This window comes from Sturnus vulgaris, chromosome 15 (assembly GCF_052056855.1).
Source record: "Sturnus vulgaris isolate bStuVul1 chromosome 15, bStuVul1.hap1, whole genome shotgun sequence".
NCBI lineage: Eukaryota > Metazoa > Chordata > Aves > Passeriformes > Sturnidae > Sturnus > Sturnus vulgaris.
The window spans coordinates 6,846,891-6,866,570 of record NC_142257.1 but is presented as its reverse complement, the minus strand read 5'-3'; the positions used below and the strand labels follow the sequence as shown (position 1 = coordinate 6,866,570).

Below are 19,680 nucleotides of genomic sequence, written 5' to 3'. Positions count from 1 at the left end.
GCACAGCCCGCCCGCTCCGCACGCACGCTCCCCTCTGCGCGGCCGGCCCGTGGCCCCCACGCTGCCTCCTCCACGCCGCCGCGCCCCGGCGGGGACGTGACCACAGCTCGCCTCCTGTCCGCGTGCGCGGCCGCGGAGCTGTCCGGTGAGTGGGCACACCTGGGAGGGGGCACGGAAACATTTAGCAGGACCGGAGGGAGCTGCGCTGCTCCGCTTGGCCTCAGGCGGTGTGGAGGAGATGGGGCTCGGGGTAACGGCCTGAGGTTCGCCCGGGATCACCGGCTGCGCGGGGCCGAGGTGCGGGCCATGCCGGGGCTGTACCTGGCGTAGGCGGTGCTGCCTTTATCTCCTATGTCCTCCCGGTGCCTGGAGCTGTCCGTCATCGCTGTCAAGCGAGGAGCTCCGGAGAGCTGGCGGTGGGTTAGGGGATTGTGAGGCTTCCTGCTCTTTCAGCCTCTGACCTTGCTTTTGTAGCGTGGCCGTAATATGACACCTTGTAGCCAGACAGCTGTTGGCTGAGAGTACGGCTCCCTCTGGGTCACCAAAGGTACCTGAGAGTTCCCTGTAAAACTTCAACTCTGGAAATGCAGATGCAGTGTGTTTGCACTGAACTGATGGTATTGAGGTTATAGATGTAGAAGTTTCCTCCTAAAATTAGATAGAGAACACCTAGATAGTAACCTTAATTTAATTAGAGTCAAATTAGATACCAACAGTGCTGTCAGTTTAATAAAGTGATTAAAAGTGCTGTTTATTGGGAGAAATGTTGTATAATTTGACAAGAGAATAACACAGAATATGTATTCTAGCCATGGAGGCTCCCTATGATGGCACTGAGGTAACTGTGGTGATGGAGGAGATAGAGAGCACTTACACTTATGCATCACCGGTGCCATCCAAGAAGAAGAAGAAACATAAAAGTACTGGTGATCATGGAGAAAAAGCCAAGAAGCCTCGGTAAGTTCTTTCTGCCCTCGTTTGGTTCCTTTGTAGGGTCTGAGAGCAGTTTTCCTTGTTTCTGACATGAGTGGACTTTGCAGTGCACTTGGAACACTTCATAGTGTAAAACATTGTATATTAAATGTCAGCGTGACACTTTGGGCCTGCTCAGACAGTCTTTACAGGTGCCGCTGTTGCTCAGTGTAGAGTTTGTTTACCTCAGAATAATTTGCCTTAGGCTGTTCCTCAGAGGGAGAGTTTTCATTTGGTTAAAAATGCATTTACAAATAAAATTAAATGTAACTTGCTTGTCACATGACCTTGAGACAAACCTAAACCTTGTGGATTTATTTTTCCTCAAGGAATTTATATAGAACGACCTTAATGTTTCAATTTCTGGTTGTGTTTCAGATCTGCTTACCTTCTGTACTATTATGATATTTACTTGAAAGTACAGCAAGAGCTTCCACACCTCCCTCAATCTGAAATCAACAAAAAGATCAGTGAGAGCTGGAGGTTGCTCAGTGTGGCTGAAAAAAGCTACTACTTGGAGAAAGCCAAGCTAGAGAAAGAGGGACTGGACCCGGTGAGTTGTCTTTGTGGAAGTTCTTTAACTGCTGAAGAGAGAGGCAGTTACCTGCTTGTAACCCACAGTTACATAGCACTGTGTGGATGAGTCGTTTAACTGCAGATTTACCTGCTCATGGCAGTTATTTTTTGTGTCTTTTCATCAGAGTGAGCGTTGGTAAAGTGGGTGATAAAACCAGGACTGAGAGGGGTTCTGCAGGCTCACTCATGTGGAGAAATTCTCAGCAAAATACTTCATATACCATTTTTACCTTAGGCACTAAAATGGCAGGCTTGATAACTGATTCTCTTCCTTTTCTCATATTCATTTTTTCCGTCCTCTGGTTTTGCCCACAGAACTCCAAGGCACCCACTCGAACTGCAGTAGTCCCTGACATTCCAGGCTTTCGTAAGATTCTTCCTCGCTCTGATTATATAATTATTCCCAAAACCACTCTTCAGGAGGACAGGAGCAGGCAGTCTCTGGAGCTGTGTGTGACGCAGAGCCCAGCAACATCCGAAGGCTTGGTGGCTCCCAGGAACGTCAGCAGTGTGTCCCATGATGCCGTGCAGAACATCCTGTCTGTGGACTCGGGCCAGGCCACTGTCTCGGAGCAGTGCATTGCCATCGAGAGGCTGGCAGAGGACACCGCAGCCTTTGCCCAGCCCGAGCCTGTGGAAGAAGCAGCTGCCTCCGAGGTTCTCTCTCATTTTGTTGGGCCTGTGACAGAGAAAGTGGCTGGAGACATCCTCTTGGATGAGGCTTCTTTGGAAATAGAGGGACAGCAGTACCAGACAGCCCGAGTGGTTATTGAGGAGACTCTGGTTAGCAGCTCCACAGACATCTCCAACGGGAGCATCACTGTGGCCCGTCCCCAGGTGCCCGATGGGGTGTCTGTGGTGACCGTGGTGACCGGGAGGGTAAGTTTTTCCAGTGACACTCAGACTCCTGACACATCTCACCTGAAACATCTGAATGTTGTTTCCCCCATTTTACTTGAGATCCTCAGTGGGTGCAGGACAGCCTCTGATTACCCAACTTGCTGATGCTCAGTGCTGAGAAAAACAGAAACTTTTGCAATCAATGATAGAAAAGTAACTCCGTGACTAATTTGTCTCTGCTTGCAGATTGACTCAGCCGTGTGCTGATATCAATTGTGTCTTAACATGACTGAGTTCTTTTAATTGTTTGTTACTACAATGTTTGGGGTATTGCAGTGTCAGTAGTTGGGTTCTGCAGTTGCACTGCAAGATTTTGGTAAGAAAAAATGCTACTGCTGCGCTCCTGATAGCTGTTTTCCTGGTTGCAGAGTGGTAGAAGGGAGTAATTTTAAGCTGAGGTTTTAGGGATTAGTCATAGAAAACCTTAGTTTGTGAAGAGTTGGATTCTCTGTTTTCAGTTTTAAAGTGTGAGGAGTTTGGTAATTTCCAGAGTACATCTGGTAAGGCCATTGCTTTTGAAATGGTTGCTGCTCTGTCCTGTATTCTGGTTTCATTAGTCCTTAAGACATATTAATGTTCATGAGAGGGAGGAATATGGGTCACCGTGTCTTTTGTTTTCTGCATGTATTTTCCCTTCGACTTCACTTTAGGATACTGAAGAGAGTAACTCCTCCACACCTGCAACACAGTTCATCATGTTACCTTTGCCAGCTCATTCTGTTGTGGAGAACCCAGCATCAATTAAATTGGTAAGAATTTCAGAGTCTTGTATGGTATCTTAAGGTTTGGATGTATTGTCATAGATTGGTCTTAAAGATGTTAGAGTGACAGAGATTTGCTCATGGTTCAGTTTTTAAACATAATCCAATTTGGAGTTGCCATATCAGTTGATGTATTTCTTGTCCCTTGTGTTGTGTCTTGCACAGGCTAAGAGGGTCTCTGACTTCCTACTGTGTGTTACAGAGCTCATTTCTTCTCCCTTCCTCCTCAAGGAATTCTTGTAAACAGATGGAGTAGATAAAGCTATCATACACAACACATCTGGCTGACAGCAGTTTCTGTGTAGCCATCTACATCCACTGCTTGGGTGCATATTTGTCTTCATAAAAAGCCAGTGTCTATCTCTTTAAGGGCAGGGATCTGCTCTTTTGACAGGAAAACAAGCTGCAAAGCTCTTGCTTTGGCTGTGTGGCAGGAGGGGAGCAATGATCTGAGGTTTTGAGAAACCGTATAAAAGGCTGTGTAGCCTGTTGCATGAGGAAGAATAATATTATTTTGCTAATGTAACCACTCCAGCCACCTGTGTTTTTGTAGCCATTTTGGGAGTTCACTGTACAGTCAGTACTGCAGCTCCTTCTGTTATATAAGCTAGCATCAAATCCTGTTTTCCAGGTTCTCTGTGCTTCCAGCTGGTGGAACACTGCGGATATTTATAGTGGTGCATAGTGTGATGCTCTTCCAGTTGTCTTGGGGAGAATGGAAATACCTCAGGTTCCGGAGAAGGATCTAGTTTAAATTGACTCATTTCTTTGACAGCAGCACTTACATTTCTAGAAAAAATCTGTACCTAGTTAGGGGGTTACAGTACAACAGCTCTCTTGGGAGTGTTGAGAACAGGATATTGTGAAGTGCTGTGCTGACAAAAACTCAGATGTGTTGTTGCAGTTGTCCTGGCAAAGATGACAGGTTCTACTTTAGTTGTTCGTATAAACAGTACCTGGTGATGCTGCTTGTATTTCAGTAGTTCATAGCAAGTTACAGTGAAGGACCAGGGAGCACTTGAGCATCCCATACAGCAAGAAATTACTGACTAAACTGCCTGTGTTTCATGAGTGTTTATCTTCAAGTCTTTTTGTTGTGTTGTCGTGTTAACCACATCTTGTCTTACTGTGGATTGCTGTTAGAAGCATTTTAATGCCATCTTACTATGACTTTTTCATGTTCAAAAAGAACTGTGAAATCACTGTAATTGCAAGATTAGCTTCTCCAGGAGGTTACGTGCATTGTTCATCTCTGCTCTGCAGGTTGATCTAAATTCTGGTAATACCAGAATCTGAGCATTTAGACTCGCAGTAGTTATGGTGCTGTCTCACCCTGACCCAGCTGTGTGGTGTTTGTTCAGTAAAATGAATAATAGTAGAAGGCTGGTGATTTGCCAAATAACATTTGTAAAATGCTTATGAGGAAAAAGGAAGTGATCAGCACAGCTTTGTGGTTTTTGGGTTTGTAGACAAATTCTTGACAATTCTTGTTTCAGACAACCACCTATACTCGCAGGGGACATGGAAACTGCACCAATCCTGGCTGTTCCTTCACTTATGTCACCAGGCATAAGCCACCAAAATGCCCAACGTGTGGAAACTTCCTGGGAGGGAAATGGATCCCAAAGGTAAATTTGTCTTTCCTTTCCAGACTTGGAGGCAAAAGGCGCTGGTTGCTTCTAGACCTGTAGATCTAGCACAGGAGGTCAAATACACCAGAAATGATCCCTGAACTTGTGTTCCAGTGCGTGTGCTGGAGCAAGTCACCATTGCAGGGGACACTTGGCCAAGGTGAGACCTGAAATCACCTCACCTTGGGTAAAAATGCTACTTGCATCTGTTAGAATAGATGGGGCTGCATTTGCGAACTCTCTCGTTGTGAGGATACACATTCTTCTGGCCCTCTGCCTGCACAGTTCCTGTGACTGGAAGGCATTGCCTGTTCTTCCTGCTACCGCCCCAACTAAGCTTGGGAAATTGTTTTGTGGTAATTAATAGCAGCATTTGAAATTCTTCTGCAAATTTAGTTTTCTGTGGTTTTTCAACGTTGTTTTTTTAACAGAGAGAAGGAGCAGCTCTCGACTATAGGATGTGTGTGATCCTTTAGAAGCTTGTTGAGAAAGCTGATCTAGTGCAAGCTGAAGTGCTGTTGGGTATTGTTGTCTCATGGCCATATGTCTGATCATGATGTTCTGACCTCTGACTAGAAGGAAATTTCCAGGTGTTGGTAGAGTTGTGAAGTTGTCTGAGTGGAAAAGTCTTTCTCTACATGATGCCTATTCTGCTTAAGTTATTGGCATCTCTGCTAGCTGTGTACAGAAAAACACACTTGATCCTTAAACCTTGGCACTCTCCTGCTAATTAGTCAGCTTTGAACAGATGTGCATTTCTGTCTGAAGAAAGACTCCTCAGGCACAATTTAAAGTATGTTCTCATTGTGAAAACTGGCATTGGCATTCAGTGGCTTTGTTTGGATTTGTTCTGAATCTCCTTTACTTTGTGTCTGGGTCTATTAAACATTCAGGGATGAGAACTCTTTTGGGCAGTTAGCAAACTCTGTAGTGTCTGAGCTGAAGGCTGAGCTTCCTGTATGGTAGGGTACAAATAGTGATGGTGACATCTTCACTTTTGTTTTGTAAACTTGTTGAGGTAGAGTGAGACGGCTTAATGCAAAAAGTATTTCTGGATTCTGCCTGAACATAAGCATGTCTGCTGCTGTTCAGTCTTACCCTGGTTAGAATAGAAAGATTTTAGAAGGAGTTTTCCTTTTTGTCTTTCAGACTTACTCTGTTCTGCTGGATTCGATTTCTGATATATTCTTCCATATTCCAATTCAGTGTTCTTTGTACCTTTGTTGACTCTGGTACAAAGATTTCTGTACCCATAATCTTGGAAGTAACATTTTTCTTAAAGTCAAAAAATCTTCCTAAGTAATCCTGTTTTCTGGTTGGCTCACATGCTTGCTTTTCTGAAAGCACGTATCCAAAAGATGCAAATTCTCTGTCCTAGCTCCCTTTGATTGCTCAATAATGTGGAAGAACAGACAGCATCAAGAGAGCTGGAGCCATGAAAGAGGAGTGTAGGAGGTGGGCCCTTGCTACAGAGGGTGGTGGGTGACTGTGGTTTTCATGCTAATGGTGATATTTAAGGGAGTTTAAGAAAGATTGATTCTTCAAAATAAACAGTGTCTAAAAATATTACATGAAGGGCCAAGAGGCCAGATACAATGTTAGCAGGGCCTTTGCTGTTGTAGGAGGTGCTGTCTGTCAACTCCCATACAATTCACTGCTTAAACACTTAGGATTTTGCTGTTTGGATCCAGCATTAAATAGGCCACGGGAAACGTGGCATATGTGCAGGGGACTTGTTTATCTGTGAATGCCGAAAGCTCTGAAATGTGACTCTCTCCTTGTTTCCAGGAAAAGCAACCAAAAAGCAAATCTGAGCCAAATTCAAGCACCTCTCTTAAAACTCCAGCAGCTAAAAGAGGTCAGCAGTCAGCCCTCACAGAACCCACGGCCATTAGCGAGAGTTCCTCCAAGTCCACCTCAGAGAGCTCTGAAGCTGTCAGCCAGCTGCTGAATGCTGGGCCTGTCGGAGGGCAGATGCCTGAGATGGAGTGGGAGGAAGTGATCATCTCTGAAGACCACTTTCTCCCAAATAATGTGCTTGCTGAAGACAGGAGGAGTGCTGTTGGAGTGGTGCTGGGCCAAGAGAGCCAGCGGCAAGCAGACACTTCTTCGGAGCAGGCAGAGAAAGGAAGTGCAGGGCTGGGGATGTCGACGCCTTCTGAGGTGTTGAGTCCAAATGCCTCTGTGAAAAAGCCAGTGGTGGGGTGAGTCAGTTTTCCATGTGTTATGGGAGTATATGATGTCTATTGAATGCTCATGAGACTAGTCCAAAAAGTTGAAGGCTGTTGTTTGCTATCTCTTTTGTGCCAGTTCAGGATTGTTCCTTTGAGTCTTTGTCCATCAGAACTAATTTTTTTTTAAGTGACTGATTGTAGTCACAGGGCAGACGCAGCCGTAGCACTGTCTCTCTCTCTATATTGCAACAGCTGTGATTAGTGTGCTAACAAAGCACAATTCAGGGAAAAGAGGAAAGCTGAAGCTGAGGGGAAATCGATGGAATATTTTTTCACTTGTAACTCTTGTTTTTCAGAACTGATGCAACAGCTGCTACACACAAGGGACAAGAAGTAAAGAGTAAACCAAGACCCAAGCCCTCCTTGCTGGCTGCAGCCAGACCCATGCGAGCCATTCTGCCTGCTCCAGTCACTGTGGGGAGAGAAGCCAGCACAGAGCAGCCAAGCAGCAGGCAGGCCTTTGCAAGTACTGGTAAAAGCAGCATTCTCTGTGTGCTTTGGGAGCTGTTGCCTTTCCTCACCATGCTGAAGTGGTGTCTGCCAATAAGAAGATAGGTTTCAAGGGAGGTGGTTATCAGTGCTAGGAAGAAAACAGTTTGTCTCTGCCTGAGTGCAGTAAATGGGCCATGAAACACCTGCTTGGGTTATTTCAAGCTCAGAGCAAAGATATCACGTGACTACAGTGGCATTTACCAAAGATGTCAGAAAGAAACAGAACCTGTTTTCTCACATTTAACCTGGTACATCTCTTTCCTCCTAGACAAGCATTCCCCTGTGAGAACATCAGGCTTGAAGCCCAGTACACTGAAACAGTTGGGCCAGTCAGTTCTGCAACCACCAACTGCTGAGGAACGAAAGGTTGTTCTTCAAATGCAAATTATTTTCCTGGATTTTATGGGGGAAGGGTTTTGTTTGTGGTTTTGGTTTGGGTTTTTTTTGTGTTGAGTATTTTCTCCCAGGTGAGTGATTTGACCTGAGTGAGAAATAGAACAAAAAATGTAGCAGCCTTATGATGATGAGATCTGTGACTGGCTGTTTTTATTATATAGCTGGGGAGCAGAATGACTGCTTGGTGGCTGAATGTAGGAACTGAGCTGAGAGATGCTGTTGGACAGTCGTGCTGTTGGTTACTTTGGGAACCTCCCAGCTACTTTCAGAAGATGTTTTAAGGATCTGCTGGTGCTTTGATAATCTGACATGAAATACTGAATACTGAGCTTTTCAACTGTAAAATATGACTGAGTATGCCAAGGTGCTGAAATGAATCTGTGAATTGTAATGCCTTCCCATGCAAAATACTGTCTCATGGTATTATGGATATTAATTAAATGAACATTAATTAATCTCTTGGAGGCAGGAATGCTAATAGATGTTGATTATTGATGCATGTATGTATTTAGTAGTAGGTGTCTGATGGGTGTTGTTTTTTCTGCTTTCGATCTCTAGCTCCACAGTTCTGTGACAAGCAGGGCATCTGAGTTTAAAATTGTGGAGGTCAAACCAGACATGTTCCCTTCCTACAAGTACAGTTGCACCGTAACTTTGGTGAGAATTTTTCAAATAGTGTGACTTCTGCCACAGGGAGTGTCCTCTCTGGGATGAGAATGTTCTGGGACTTCTGTTTTACTGACTTGCCCAAATACGTCTCATTTTTAACATGAAATAATCTGTACTTTGTGTCATCTCTAGACATAGTCCAGGATGACTGTTCTCTGTTTTGCAGTTATGTTTGGGGCCTTGTTAAGAGATGGATTTTAACTTGTTCCCATGTATAATCCTCATCCCTTCCTTGAGTTCTGCAGGGAGGATCAGGGGTTTCTGAATAAATTTAATGTGCTTCTGGTCTGGAGAACTGGCCACGAGAATGTGCCACTTAAAGGATTCTGTACAAAGTGACCGGACTTGCTATTGATGTTTAAACAAGATGTTATAAAGTGGAGATAAAACATATAATAATATTCTTTAGAATCTTGTTGGCTTAGAATCATAGAGTCATTCAGGCTGGAAAAGACTTTTAAGATCATGGGAGTCCAACTATTAAAGGTCAGCAAACATCTCTTTTATGTTGTTCAGGATTTGGGATTAGCAACATCACGTGGCAGAGGGAAATGCAAGAACCCCTCCTGCAGTTATGTTTATACAAACAGGCACAAGCCACGAGTCTGTCCAAGCTGTGGATACAACCTTGCCAAAGACAGGACTGAGAAAACAGCAAAATCACTGGTAAGGTTCAAGCTGGCTTGTTTTATCACATGTCTGTTGTGAGCTGGGCAGAGAAGTTTAAGTTGCAAGTCCCTGTGGAGACATGGTTTGGGCTTTTTTTTTTTTTTTTTTTTTTTTTCCCATTATGATAAACTTTTCTGGCAGAATGGTTCCTATTTAAAATAGCTGTGATAATGTTTGTTGAACTCCTGTAGCAGTGGTGCATCAGGCTGCGAGTGAGTCTGAGCACACCCGGTGCTACCACTGGGTGTCTCCTCAACTTAAAAATGCTTCTGTTGTGCTAGAAAAATCAACCCTGAAGTCACAGCATTGCTGTGTCAGCTTTGTTGAACTTCAGACTTCATCAAGAAACTCCCAAGTATGCTCTGCTTTGTGAGCAGTTTGGGGCTAGTGTCAGTTAAGTTAGTACATCTTGTATTAGAGCTTCCTGTTTTTAAGGGTTTGTAGAGAAACTTTACTTCCAACTTGAAGTTATTCTGGATGTAGGGTTTTTTTGTCTGATGTATAAATACCTTTTCAGTTGTCTGCTGTTCTATGTGGATGTAATTAATTCTGGGGTTGTTTTTTGGGTTTTTTTGCCCTTGCAGTCTCAAAGGTTAGCTTTTCTCATACTGAATTGTCATGTTTTTCAAACAATAAAAGAAAAAATGAGCTTTCCTGCTCTTAGCTGAAATGCTTACTCAGCAAATAGACAGAATTTTAGTCTGTGTAGTAGACTCATCCACTTGCCTTTTTTTATTTTGAAGAACATAGCTTTGTTTAGTGTTTTTGTTTTTTCTTAAAAAACACAAACAACTGAGATGTCCTGTGTGAAACTCACAAACAGCTGTGTAAGGAGCAGCAGTGTGCTTAGCTCAGCTTGCATTCTGAGAGGCGTGTGGCTTGTCTCATCCTCATTTAGTGTTTTTCTTTTTTTTCTGGTTGTAGATCTGTTTAACATTCCTGTCACACAGTTCATTGTTGTCTCTGGGCTTTTGACTGATCATTTGTCTCATTGCTAGAGTAGTCAGAAAACCAGGTTGAAATGTTGACAGAAGAGTTTTGGGGATTAAACAAATCAGCCTGGTTTTGTTCTCTCTGTTCTCCTGGGACAACCTGGAGTTTGGTTCTCCTGTATTTGTGCATTTTGTTGTGATAGTGTGTGTGTGTTGGAGAAGGGTAGACTGTAGCTAATTAATTGTTATTGATTAGTGTGTTCTGTGCATCACAGCCCCCAGCTCTCTGTTAGTACTTGGTTCCTCCAGCTTCTGGAGGACTGTGCAGGCTGCCCTGAGCCTGTGTCTGATAACCTGTGGAGAAAAACACTGATGGGGGTTCAGGTGATGAGGGTTATTGAAGTGTTTATATATACCTGTTCGTGGTTATCCTCACCTTCTGGATTCCTACTCCCTGCACTTAACAGTTTAATGGCCAATCTGTGATGGTCTGGCAGTGCAGGAGTTTCTGAAGGGCTGGGAACTGGTTTTGTTAAAGTAATTTGACCTTGAAGCTCCTGTGTGGAGTCAATGATTCAGCAGCAGAGTAGAAGTCAAGTTTACTGAGTGCAAAGCCTGCTGTGTTTCTGCTGCCTTTTATGACTTCTTTGGGCTTAATATTTCATCCCCATGCTTGCCTAGTTGGATGTGTTGCTTTCTAGGAGGTCAGTCCAGGTCAGTCGGACGTGCTGAACACCAGCGAGCCCCTAACGCCGTCGCAGAAGGAAATCCAGCGTCAGTCCACGCTGCAGCTGCTGCGCAAGGTGATGCAGATCCCCGAGAGCGAGTCGGAGCTGGCAGAGATCTTCACCCTCATCCATGAGCTCAACAGCTCCCGGGTCATCCTGTCCAACGTGAGTGAGGAGACAGTGACCATTGAACAGACCTCCTGGTCCAACTACTACGAGTCTCCGTGTGTGCAGTGCATCCTCTGTAACAGCCCCTTGTTCAAAGGGGGACAGAAGTAAGATTCTGCTTTGGATTTTGACTCTTTCAAACTGATGCTGATTTTCTTTGTTCTGAGTCTGCCTGAAATATTTGCTTTGGCCCCTGGTAGTGAAGCTGGTGAAAGTGACACTGAATAAGCTAAATGTGTGTGGAAGGGGTTTAGCAGGATCAAAGAGTGACTGCAAAGTCTAGTTGTAGCTTTTTCTTATTGAAACAGAGTGTTTTCATTAGTCATCCCCTCTTTGTTTTCCATTCTGATGCTTTGAGGTTGAGAGAGAAAAACTTGTGTGTTTACAAGTGTGCATTGTGTGATTTCCTTTTTCTCTCTCTCCCTGTTCTGAATATTTCCTGTGTGGATTTTTTTGCTTATGATATTTTCATTCCTTCATTTCTTAGTGTGTGCTTGAGTGGATGCTTTTTTTGGAACAAATATCCGAATTGAAACCTGAGGGACTTTCAGAAACTTTTAGTACATAGGCTAGGTTGCCTTAACTAAATTTGTATGAAAGCCTGTAGGATATCTCCTTCCTGAGTCTGCCAGACATCTTCCTGTTTCTGGAAACATGATCTAAAATTTTTCATACAGCAAAATGTTGGGGAGTTTAATGGTGTGTTTCTTCCACAAAAACTTCTTGATACAAATAATGAATATTTGCTTTGGTCAGGCTGGGACCAATTGGAATCTTTTCAGATGAGACACTTTTTATGCTCTGTATTTTTTTCAGAACAGAGCAGTCTCACACCCTGCCCATCACCTTGGGACTTACCAATCCGTGCATTGTAAATCCTTGTGTGTACCTGGCTGCTTTACAGTGCTCTGTGGGTGGGACTCTCTCATGTACCGGCACGGGCTCTAATTGAGGCCCTTCCAGTGGGAAGGACGTGACTTTGGCTTTGATTCCTGTTTTCTCAGGTGGACAGCAGTATTTCAGCCACAGTCACTCTCCTGTCTGAACTTCCCTCTTGGCAGTTAGAGTGTAGAGGAGCAGACCTTTCTGATCCCTGTGTGCAGGGACAGGCTGCTGGGTGGAATGTGTTACTGATCGCCACAGCTATGGTACAGACACTTCTCCCAGAGCAGATGGGGCCATAGGTTTTCTCCACCTCTCCAATAGTAGGTTCCCAGTGTATGGAGCTGGAGGGATGCTCTAGTGCTGTTTAAGAGAATGTTAGCAGTGGCCTGACTCTGCCTGGGAAATCTGTTTTAAAATGTAGCCTTTCTTTTCCTGGTGTGATACAATGTGGTGACTTATGACTTATCTTAGATTTACATAATAATGAATTTACATCAACTAGAATGTCTAAAGTTACTCCAGGACTGGACTAAAAAACCCATTGGCTTCACTCAGAGTTTTTTTTGTTGTGTGTTGCAGTTCCCTTGCTGGTCCTCAGGAGTGCTGGCTGCTGACAGCCAATCAGTTACAGGTGGTTACAGCTCAGGTCAAAGTGTGCTTGAACCTGCAGTGTCTGGCCCTCCATAGCTTCACTGACATTTACACAGGTAGGAAAGATGTGAGCATACAGCATGACTACAGTCTGAAGCCTTAGGGTTGTATCAGGACATTGTCCAGGCACAGAAAAGCTTGTTCCCTTCCCCAGTGTACTAAATTTGAATTATTTTAAAATTTCTTCTGCTTATTCTGCAAGTAAATCTATATTTGTGAGTGAAAACATATGAATGTTCTGGTGAGGAAGATTCACGGGTATAGGTCTCTGTGTGAATGTTGAGTTCTGCAAGGCAGCCCCTGAGATCATAGAGACATCTCTGGAGAGTGCTGTTTCATGGCATTGGCTAGTGAGATGGATTGGCAGTTGTTCCTTGTAGCTTCTAAAATCAATAGACAAGTCTGTGAAAGGAGCTGATCTTTCAGTAGGGAACTCTGCATTTCAGAGGTGCAGAAGCACTGTTTGTGTTTCCTTTATTCTCTAAACTGTACTCGTGTGAGTGTGTTGTGTATCAGTAAGGAATATATCTCTTTGTGAGGGAGATCTGGAACCCTACAGACAATAACTGTCTTGTTTTAACTGCAGGCCTTTTCAATGTGGGTAACAAATTGTTAGTGAGCTTGGATCTTCTGTTTGCAATCCGAAACCACATTAAACTTGGAGAGGATCCCAGAGTGGCTGTTGGCAATATACTTGACTCTGTTCAGGAGCAAACTGGTGGGTTTTCCTTCTTGCCTTTTCCTATAACATACCAAACTGTGACCTGATGATGATTGTTAGGTTATAAAAAGGCAAACCTCACCTATTTTAGTGTGGTATGTTTCTATTAAATCACTTCCTAAACCAAACAGTACCTCTGTGAGCAGTTCTTTGTAACAATTCTCTGGAGGGCAGGTTTGGTTTTATCCTGCATAGGAGAGCCCAACTACTTCTCCACTGGCTTCAGGATGTGAAAACTGTAGTACTGGCATTGTTCTCTTTTCAGAAAAAAGCCTTAGCCCTGATGAGCAGGGTCAGCTGCAGGAACTGCTGTGCAATGGCTACTGGGCTTTTGAATGCCTGACAGTCCGGGATTACAATGATATGATCTGTGGAATCTGTGGCATAACCCCCAAGGTGGAAATAGCCCAGAGGAATACAGAAAATGTCCTAGCACTGAAAAATATAGAGGTAGGTTTTTCCCACAGCTCACATCCTGTTCGTGTTCAAAGCAGATCACAGTGATTTTTTGCTGACTCTGGTCTTCATGATGCACAACAAATACACAAGATCTTTGTGAGTGGTTTTCTGCTGATGCTTGACAAGAGGATGTGGCAATGCCTGTGCTTCCTCTTAGAGGTGTTGATGTGTAGTTCAGGGAAAACAAGATCCTTTATCCCTGGACCATAACTTTTGTCCAGCAGCCTTGGGCAGTAGGAATCTTGGATGGAAGTTGTTGAATTTGGTCTTCCTTTGACATGAACACATTCTTTTTTTCATGAGGTGCTGTCTTCTCTCATGGGGAAAAAAAGCCCTAGTAGGAGAATGTAGCATGTCTGGCTTTTATGTCAAATACATCAAATTTTGAGTATTACCTGATGCAAAGTGGTTGTGGGAAGCTTTGTGATATTTGGGCTGAGCACTGTCCTGGATAAGTCCTCATACTGTGAGTGAGACTGACACAAAACTGTCAAATGAACTGTGCTTATTTGTGTTTGACCAATGTTTCTTTCTCTCTGTAGTTTACTTGGCCAGAATACTTGCCATCAAGTGAAGTGAATGTAGAAGACTTTTGGTCCACAATGGAGACGGAGGTGATTGAGCAGGTGGCTTTTCCTTCTAGCATCCCCATCACAAAGTTTGATGCCTCTATTGTTGCTCCTTTCTTCCCTCCACTGATGAGAGGAGCAGTGGTGATCAATACAGAGAAGGATAAGAACCTGCATGCACAGCCAGTGCCAGGTAATGGTTCAGGTTGTGCTTAAGGGAGTGCTTGATGTGTTGGTGACTTCAGTCTTGGTGATGTTTAGCATTAAGCATTGCTGATTGCATGACATTTCAAAAGTTACATGTGCTGAGAAAAGACAGGACCCTTGGGGTGATTTCAGCTGTTCTCAGGCTATTTTGCTGCTTGAGGCTTGGCTTTTACTGTGAAGTTTGGATGCACTGGTGTGCTCTGATGCATTTGAGACATGGGGACATTAGAGCATTGCGCCCCAGGTGAGATAGTCTGATTGCAGAGGAGTGCATGCACATCTTGAATGCCAGTCAGTGTTTGTTTCATGTTAGGCTGATACTTGGAGTGTGGAAGTTACAGGTAGTGCTTGGTATTTCAGTGTTACAATCTCAATAAAGGATGAATAAGTTTGTATAGAACTTGAGAAAAAACTAGGAGAGTGGTGTGATGATCCTGATCAGAGTTGTCAACATTCAGTACATCCACTGCATATTGACTGCATGGAACAAGAAACAGTGAGAGGAATATTGTCAGATCTGAGAGCTAGGATCAGGTAGCTCCCTTAAGAATTTAGGTATTGGGTGTAAGAAGGAAAACTGGCTTTGCAAGCTTAACAAGTGTGTGAGTTGGCTTTGCAGACAGGGCTGCAGCTGCTTCAGAGTTGAGCTGCAGAAGAGCTGTGTGGATTTTTGTGGAAGTGGAGCTCCAGAGAAAGCACCAGAGAGATGTGAAGGCTGAGCCTGGAGCTTTTCAGTCCAAAGGCTGCAGTACCATTTATCTCTGCTCTTCTTCGCTTGGTTATCCTCACATTAGTCATTTAAAGGTTACACATGACAGGATAGATAAGTGTTTATGGAGTCTGCAGTTATGCTGGGCTCAGTCTGGTGACCTCAGCAGTGAAGGGCTCAAGACAAGTGTGGGCTGTGACATGCTTTGCAAGTAGGACTGTTCACAGCTTTCTCTTGCTGGCTGTGGGTTGTGCAGTCTGCTTCTGTAGTCTTCGTAAGAAATTATTTTGGTAAGTTCCCTTCCTGAGAATGAGTGCTGAGACCTGTTTCCTGCCTTTGCAGGTAATGGGAGTGCCTTGGTGAGGCTCCTTCAGGAAGAAGTCTTCAGGCCTGAGCTGATAAACTCTTACAGTGAGGAAGAGCTGCAGAGCTTTCTGACGCAGTGTGGCATCCCCTGGGAAGCATCACATACAAAGGTAATGGCTTGTTTGCCCACATACAAGCCTGCAGGAGTGGAGCTGTTCTTCACTGTCTTTCTCTCATCCACTCTTGCCATCCTAGACAATTAATTTCTCATCTGACTGCACTAAGGGCAGGGATGGGTGACAGCAGGTTATAGGATAATTTACACATGGTGAAATAAATTGAACCTTCGTGGGCTAGAAGAAAGGAAGCCTGTAATTACCTTGTCACCAGCTCAGCATTGTATAATTGCCTGTCATCCTCACAGTGCTGAGTGTGGGATTAGGAAGTTGTTGGCTGAAGTGCAAATTAGGATTTGGGAGACCTTGCATGCTGCCTTTTCCCTCTCTGCAGGAGTCTGATAATTTTAGTCCCTTTCTCTGTCTTTTCTAGGATGAGCTCTGCTACTCTCTCCTGGCTCTCTATGAGTTTGTACAGAATGGGACAAGCATTACACCACCTTCTGCTCATCACACAGGAGGGAAAATCTACAAAGTGTGTCCACATCAGGTAAGGAAGACTGGAGCCACCACGTTTTTTTTCTTCCTTGGCTATTCATTATTTGACTTAACAGTGTGGAACTTCCTTATTGAATTAAAGCAATGGAATGAGCTTCTCTGAGCCTTAGGAATGAAACATGTTCCTTGGGGCTTGGAAAATTCCCCGAGACAAGGTGAATGTAAATGAGGAGGAATGTGTATGAGTATCTTTAGAGAAAGTAGCTGTCTGGTTACTGTATAGTCTGGAATACCTTAAAGGAAGTTGAATTTTTTTAAGACTAGATTTTTTTTTCTGTAAGTTTTCAGTTTTATTGTGCTGCTGATGCTAATACTTTTTTTTCTAGGTTGTGTGTGGCTCAAAGTACATAGTAAGAGGAGAAAATGCTCGGGATCACGTGGACTTGTTGGTATCCTCACGTCACTGGCCTCCAGTATATGTTGTTGATACAGCCTCTTCAGTGGCACTATGTGCAGACCTCTGCTGGCCTGGCCTGACTTCACAGATGTGGGGGAAGAACCAGGGCTGCTTCTCTGACCCCATGGAGCCTCCAACGGTTAGTTATGTCCTTGCTCTCTGCTGTGCCAGTCCAGGATGGAAAAGTTACAAGAGAGATTAAAATTAACCCCCTCTCCCTAATATGTAACTTACATTGTGGCTCAAGATAATTTCGTACAATCGCAGAGTGGTTTGGGTTGGAAGGGCCCTTAAAGCTCATCCAGTTCACCCCCCTGCCACAGGCAGGGTCACTTTCACTAGGCTAGGTTGCTCACAGCTCCGTCCAGCCTGGTCTTGAACACTGCCGGGGTGAATTTGACCTGTTAATTATTTCCTGATTTAAGCTTTGCCAGTACATCACTCCTAAGCATAGCAGAATGTATTAGATGTTGCCTGGGGATTGTGTTTGATTATTGTCCTTAATAGGAAGAGCTGTGCTGGCAGTGCGTTGTAACAGTTCAGATCATGAACTTTGGAGCACGTCACTTATTTTGACACAGCAACTCACTTCTTTCAAACTACTGCTATTCCTTGAGAAGTGGGAGAGGAAGATGGTTCCTAGTGCCTTGAGATTATCTGAGGGCATACAAGTGAGGAGGGAGCATGCATACCATCTTTGTGGCTTGTAAGGGAAGCCCGGATCATTTAGCCCTCCCTCTGTCCTGGGTCATAGTGTTGGTTGGAGTTTGGCCTGCCAGTAGTTCCATCTTCTCAGCTGTGGGGGGGGGGGGTTACTTGTTCTTCTACCTGATGTGTGTGTGTCTCTCCCCCAGTACGTGTCCTGCCCTGAGCTGCTGGACCAGCACTACAGCGTGGACATGACGGTGGCTGAGCACTCCCTTCAGCACCCCATCACCAAGTCCTCGGCACGCCGCATCGTGCACACGGGCTCGGAGCAGAGCGGCGCCTGGGATCCCACGGCTCGGCACCGCTGCATCTCCCTGTGCCGCGAGCTGGAGCCCTACGGCGCCATCATCACCGCCATCAGCGACAGCAAAACCAGCAACGTGCGCCAGAGGCCCATCACCTTCGAGAACCCCACGCACTATTACCTCTACAACCGCCTCATGGACTTCCTCACCAGCAGGGAAATCGTCAACAGGCAGATCCAGGAGATCGTGCAGAGCTGCCAGCCGGGGGAGGTGGTGATCCGTGATGCGCTCTACCGGCTCGGGGTGGCCCAGATCAAAACAGAAACGGAAGAGGATGAGGAGGGGAAGCAGGAGGAGGATAGAGGTTGCTGAGTAACAAAACAGCCTGTTGGTTTCTTCCTCTGGTTGTGTGGATGGGTGGGCTGAGCCAGCTTTTGCAGCTGTCCGGCTTGAGAGTTTATTTTTACAGGTTGGAGCTGTGATGCTGGTGGCTTTGACTGCTGTTACTGACCAAAGAGCTCTGTGCTTCCATAGCATCGTGATAGCTGCTGCGAGCATGGGTCTGTCACCGCCTTGCAGAAGGCTGCAACTGCCTCCAAGGCATGTGATGGATCTGCTGTTCAGGGCCGTGGGATGTTACCCTCCCTGCAGCTGGAGAGGATAGAGGAGTTGCTGGTAGCAGGGAGCGTGCATAGTCAAGCACGTGCAGGTTTTTTCATTCTGAATCTTGCTTGCTGACTTCTTTGTGCTTATTGGTGGCAGGGCTAGGGGTGTGGGACCAGGCATAAAAGGTAGATGGCTACAATGATTTCCCCCAAAACATGCCGAGTAGGTGAATTTAGGATACTGACTCCTGCCTGGTAATCTTGCAGAGCTCTCATAGGCATTTGCTGCAAGGAGTCTTGAGGAGCTGTGCTTCTTTAACATGCTGTATCTGGAGAGCCTCCCTGGAGGCTGCACTCCTGGTGCAGGATTGTGGGTGCTTTGGCTGCAGGGAGTTTCTGGAATTGTTTGTCCTGTCACATGAGCACTAATAGCTTAGAAGCCAAAAGGTGCAGTGAGAGGGGCGTGTTCTGTGTGGTAAGGTAAGAACTGAGCTCCAGGAAAGCCGAGGGGTTGGAGGATGGTTTAAGTGCTGTGCAAGGGTGGCTGTGGAGAGGGGAGGGACACTCAAGTGCTGTCTACGGGATCAAGGAGGAGCAATGAATGCAGTGTCACCAGAGTGAGCAGAGTTCTGTATTCCACCCCTGTGGAAGTGCTGGGAGAGCTGCGCCCACATCTCATCACTTTGTCAGGTGTCACACCTGCCCTGACCATGTTCTCACAGCCGTCTGAGAGTTGGAGGGGTCTCCTGCTGCCCAGGTTGCTTTGTCAGCCCCTTGAGAGGAGTCATGATGAGACCTCTGCCTCTGCAGCACACCTGAAGAGCACCTGGGGCTGAGGGTGCAAAGCTGTGCTGTCATTGCTGCAGCTCCCTTTGGCCAGGGCTAGTTGTGAAAGTGTTTGGTGTTTGCTGTGACCTGCAGAGGAGACAAGCAGGATGCCAGACTGCTAAGTTGTCATCTTGGGAGTTTATTTTGTCTGAGTGAGCAGTGGGGAAGATTCTGAGGCCTGCGGTGTGGTTGAAAACTCCCTTCTGTGAAGGGGAACCTATTGAGTACCGTACTGTTAAAGTAAATGTATTGAGTCTGAGCAAATGCAGTAATCATGGCTTGGGGTTTTTCTGTTAAGAACATTAACTTATTATAAGAGACATTAGTGACTTTTTTCAGTCAGTGATAAAGTTTAATAAATTATCTCCAATTTTTGGGGTGAAACTGTGGTCAAGTGACTTGGGTTGGTTTTTTTGGTGTTTTTGTTTTTTTGGGTTTTTTTTGTGTACAAGACCTGGATGGCTTCAGGGGGAAAGGCACAAACACTGCTGAATCTCTTCTGCATTTTCCCTGCCTTTGGCATTGCACTTGCCCCAGAGCCTGCTGCCATGGTGACTTGTCAGATGGCCCATCATCACAATTGAAATT

At 45.1% G+C, this 19,680-nt stretch overlaps 1 protein-coding gene across 3 annotated transcripts; it reads left to right on the top strand.

Annotated features, from left to right (window-relative positions):
- HMGXB3 (HMG-box containing 3) lies at window positions 1-19,481 on the top strand. Of its 3 annotated transcripts, XM_014886912.2 has the most exons (20): window positions 1-145; window positions 810-957; window positions 1,351-1,525; window positions 1,864-2,427; window positions 3,099-3,197; window positions 4,706-4,837; window positions 6,629-7,044; window positions 7,371-7,546; window positions 7,835-7,932; window positions 8,521-8,619; window positions 9,148-9,297; window positions 10,934-11,235; window positions 12,593-12,720; window positions 13,251-13,382; window positions 13,651-13,835; window positions 14,387-14,606; window positions 15,672-15,805; window positions 16,185-16,301; window positions 16,636-16,845; window positions 17,561-19,481. In XM_014886912.2, the coding sequence occupies exons 2-20, from the start codon at window positions 812-814 to the stop codon at window positions 18,029-18,031; spliced, it is 3,954 nt and encodes a 1,317-aa protein (XP_014742398.1). In that variant the 5' UTR covers window positions 1-145; window positions 810-811; the 3' UTR covers window positions 18,032-19,481. The 3 variants fall into 3 exon arrangements, with proteins under 3 accessions (XP_014742398.1, XP_014742400.1, XP_014742399.1); XM_014886914.2 differs by lacking the exon at window positions 1-145 and having other exon boundaries at window positions 7,371-7,540; XM_014886913.2 differs by lacking the exon at window positions 1-145 and having other exon boundaries at window positions 10,937-11,235.
- Window positions 19,482-19,680: the final 199 nt, after the last annotated feature.

Coding starts and splice junctions, on each gene's coding strand:
- HMGXB3 (XM_014886912.2), top strand. CDS start 812: ATGGAGGCTCCCTATGATGGCACTGAGGTAACTGTGGTGATGGAGGAG. Junction 3,198..4,705: donor ACCCAGCATCAATTAAATTG/GTAAGAATTTCA, acceptor TTCTTGTTTCAG/ACAACCACCTATACTCGCAG. Junction 16,302..16,635: donor ACAAAGTGTGTCCACATCAG/GTAAGGAAGACT, acceptor TTTTTTTTCTAG/GTTGTGTGTGGCTCAAAGTA.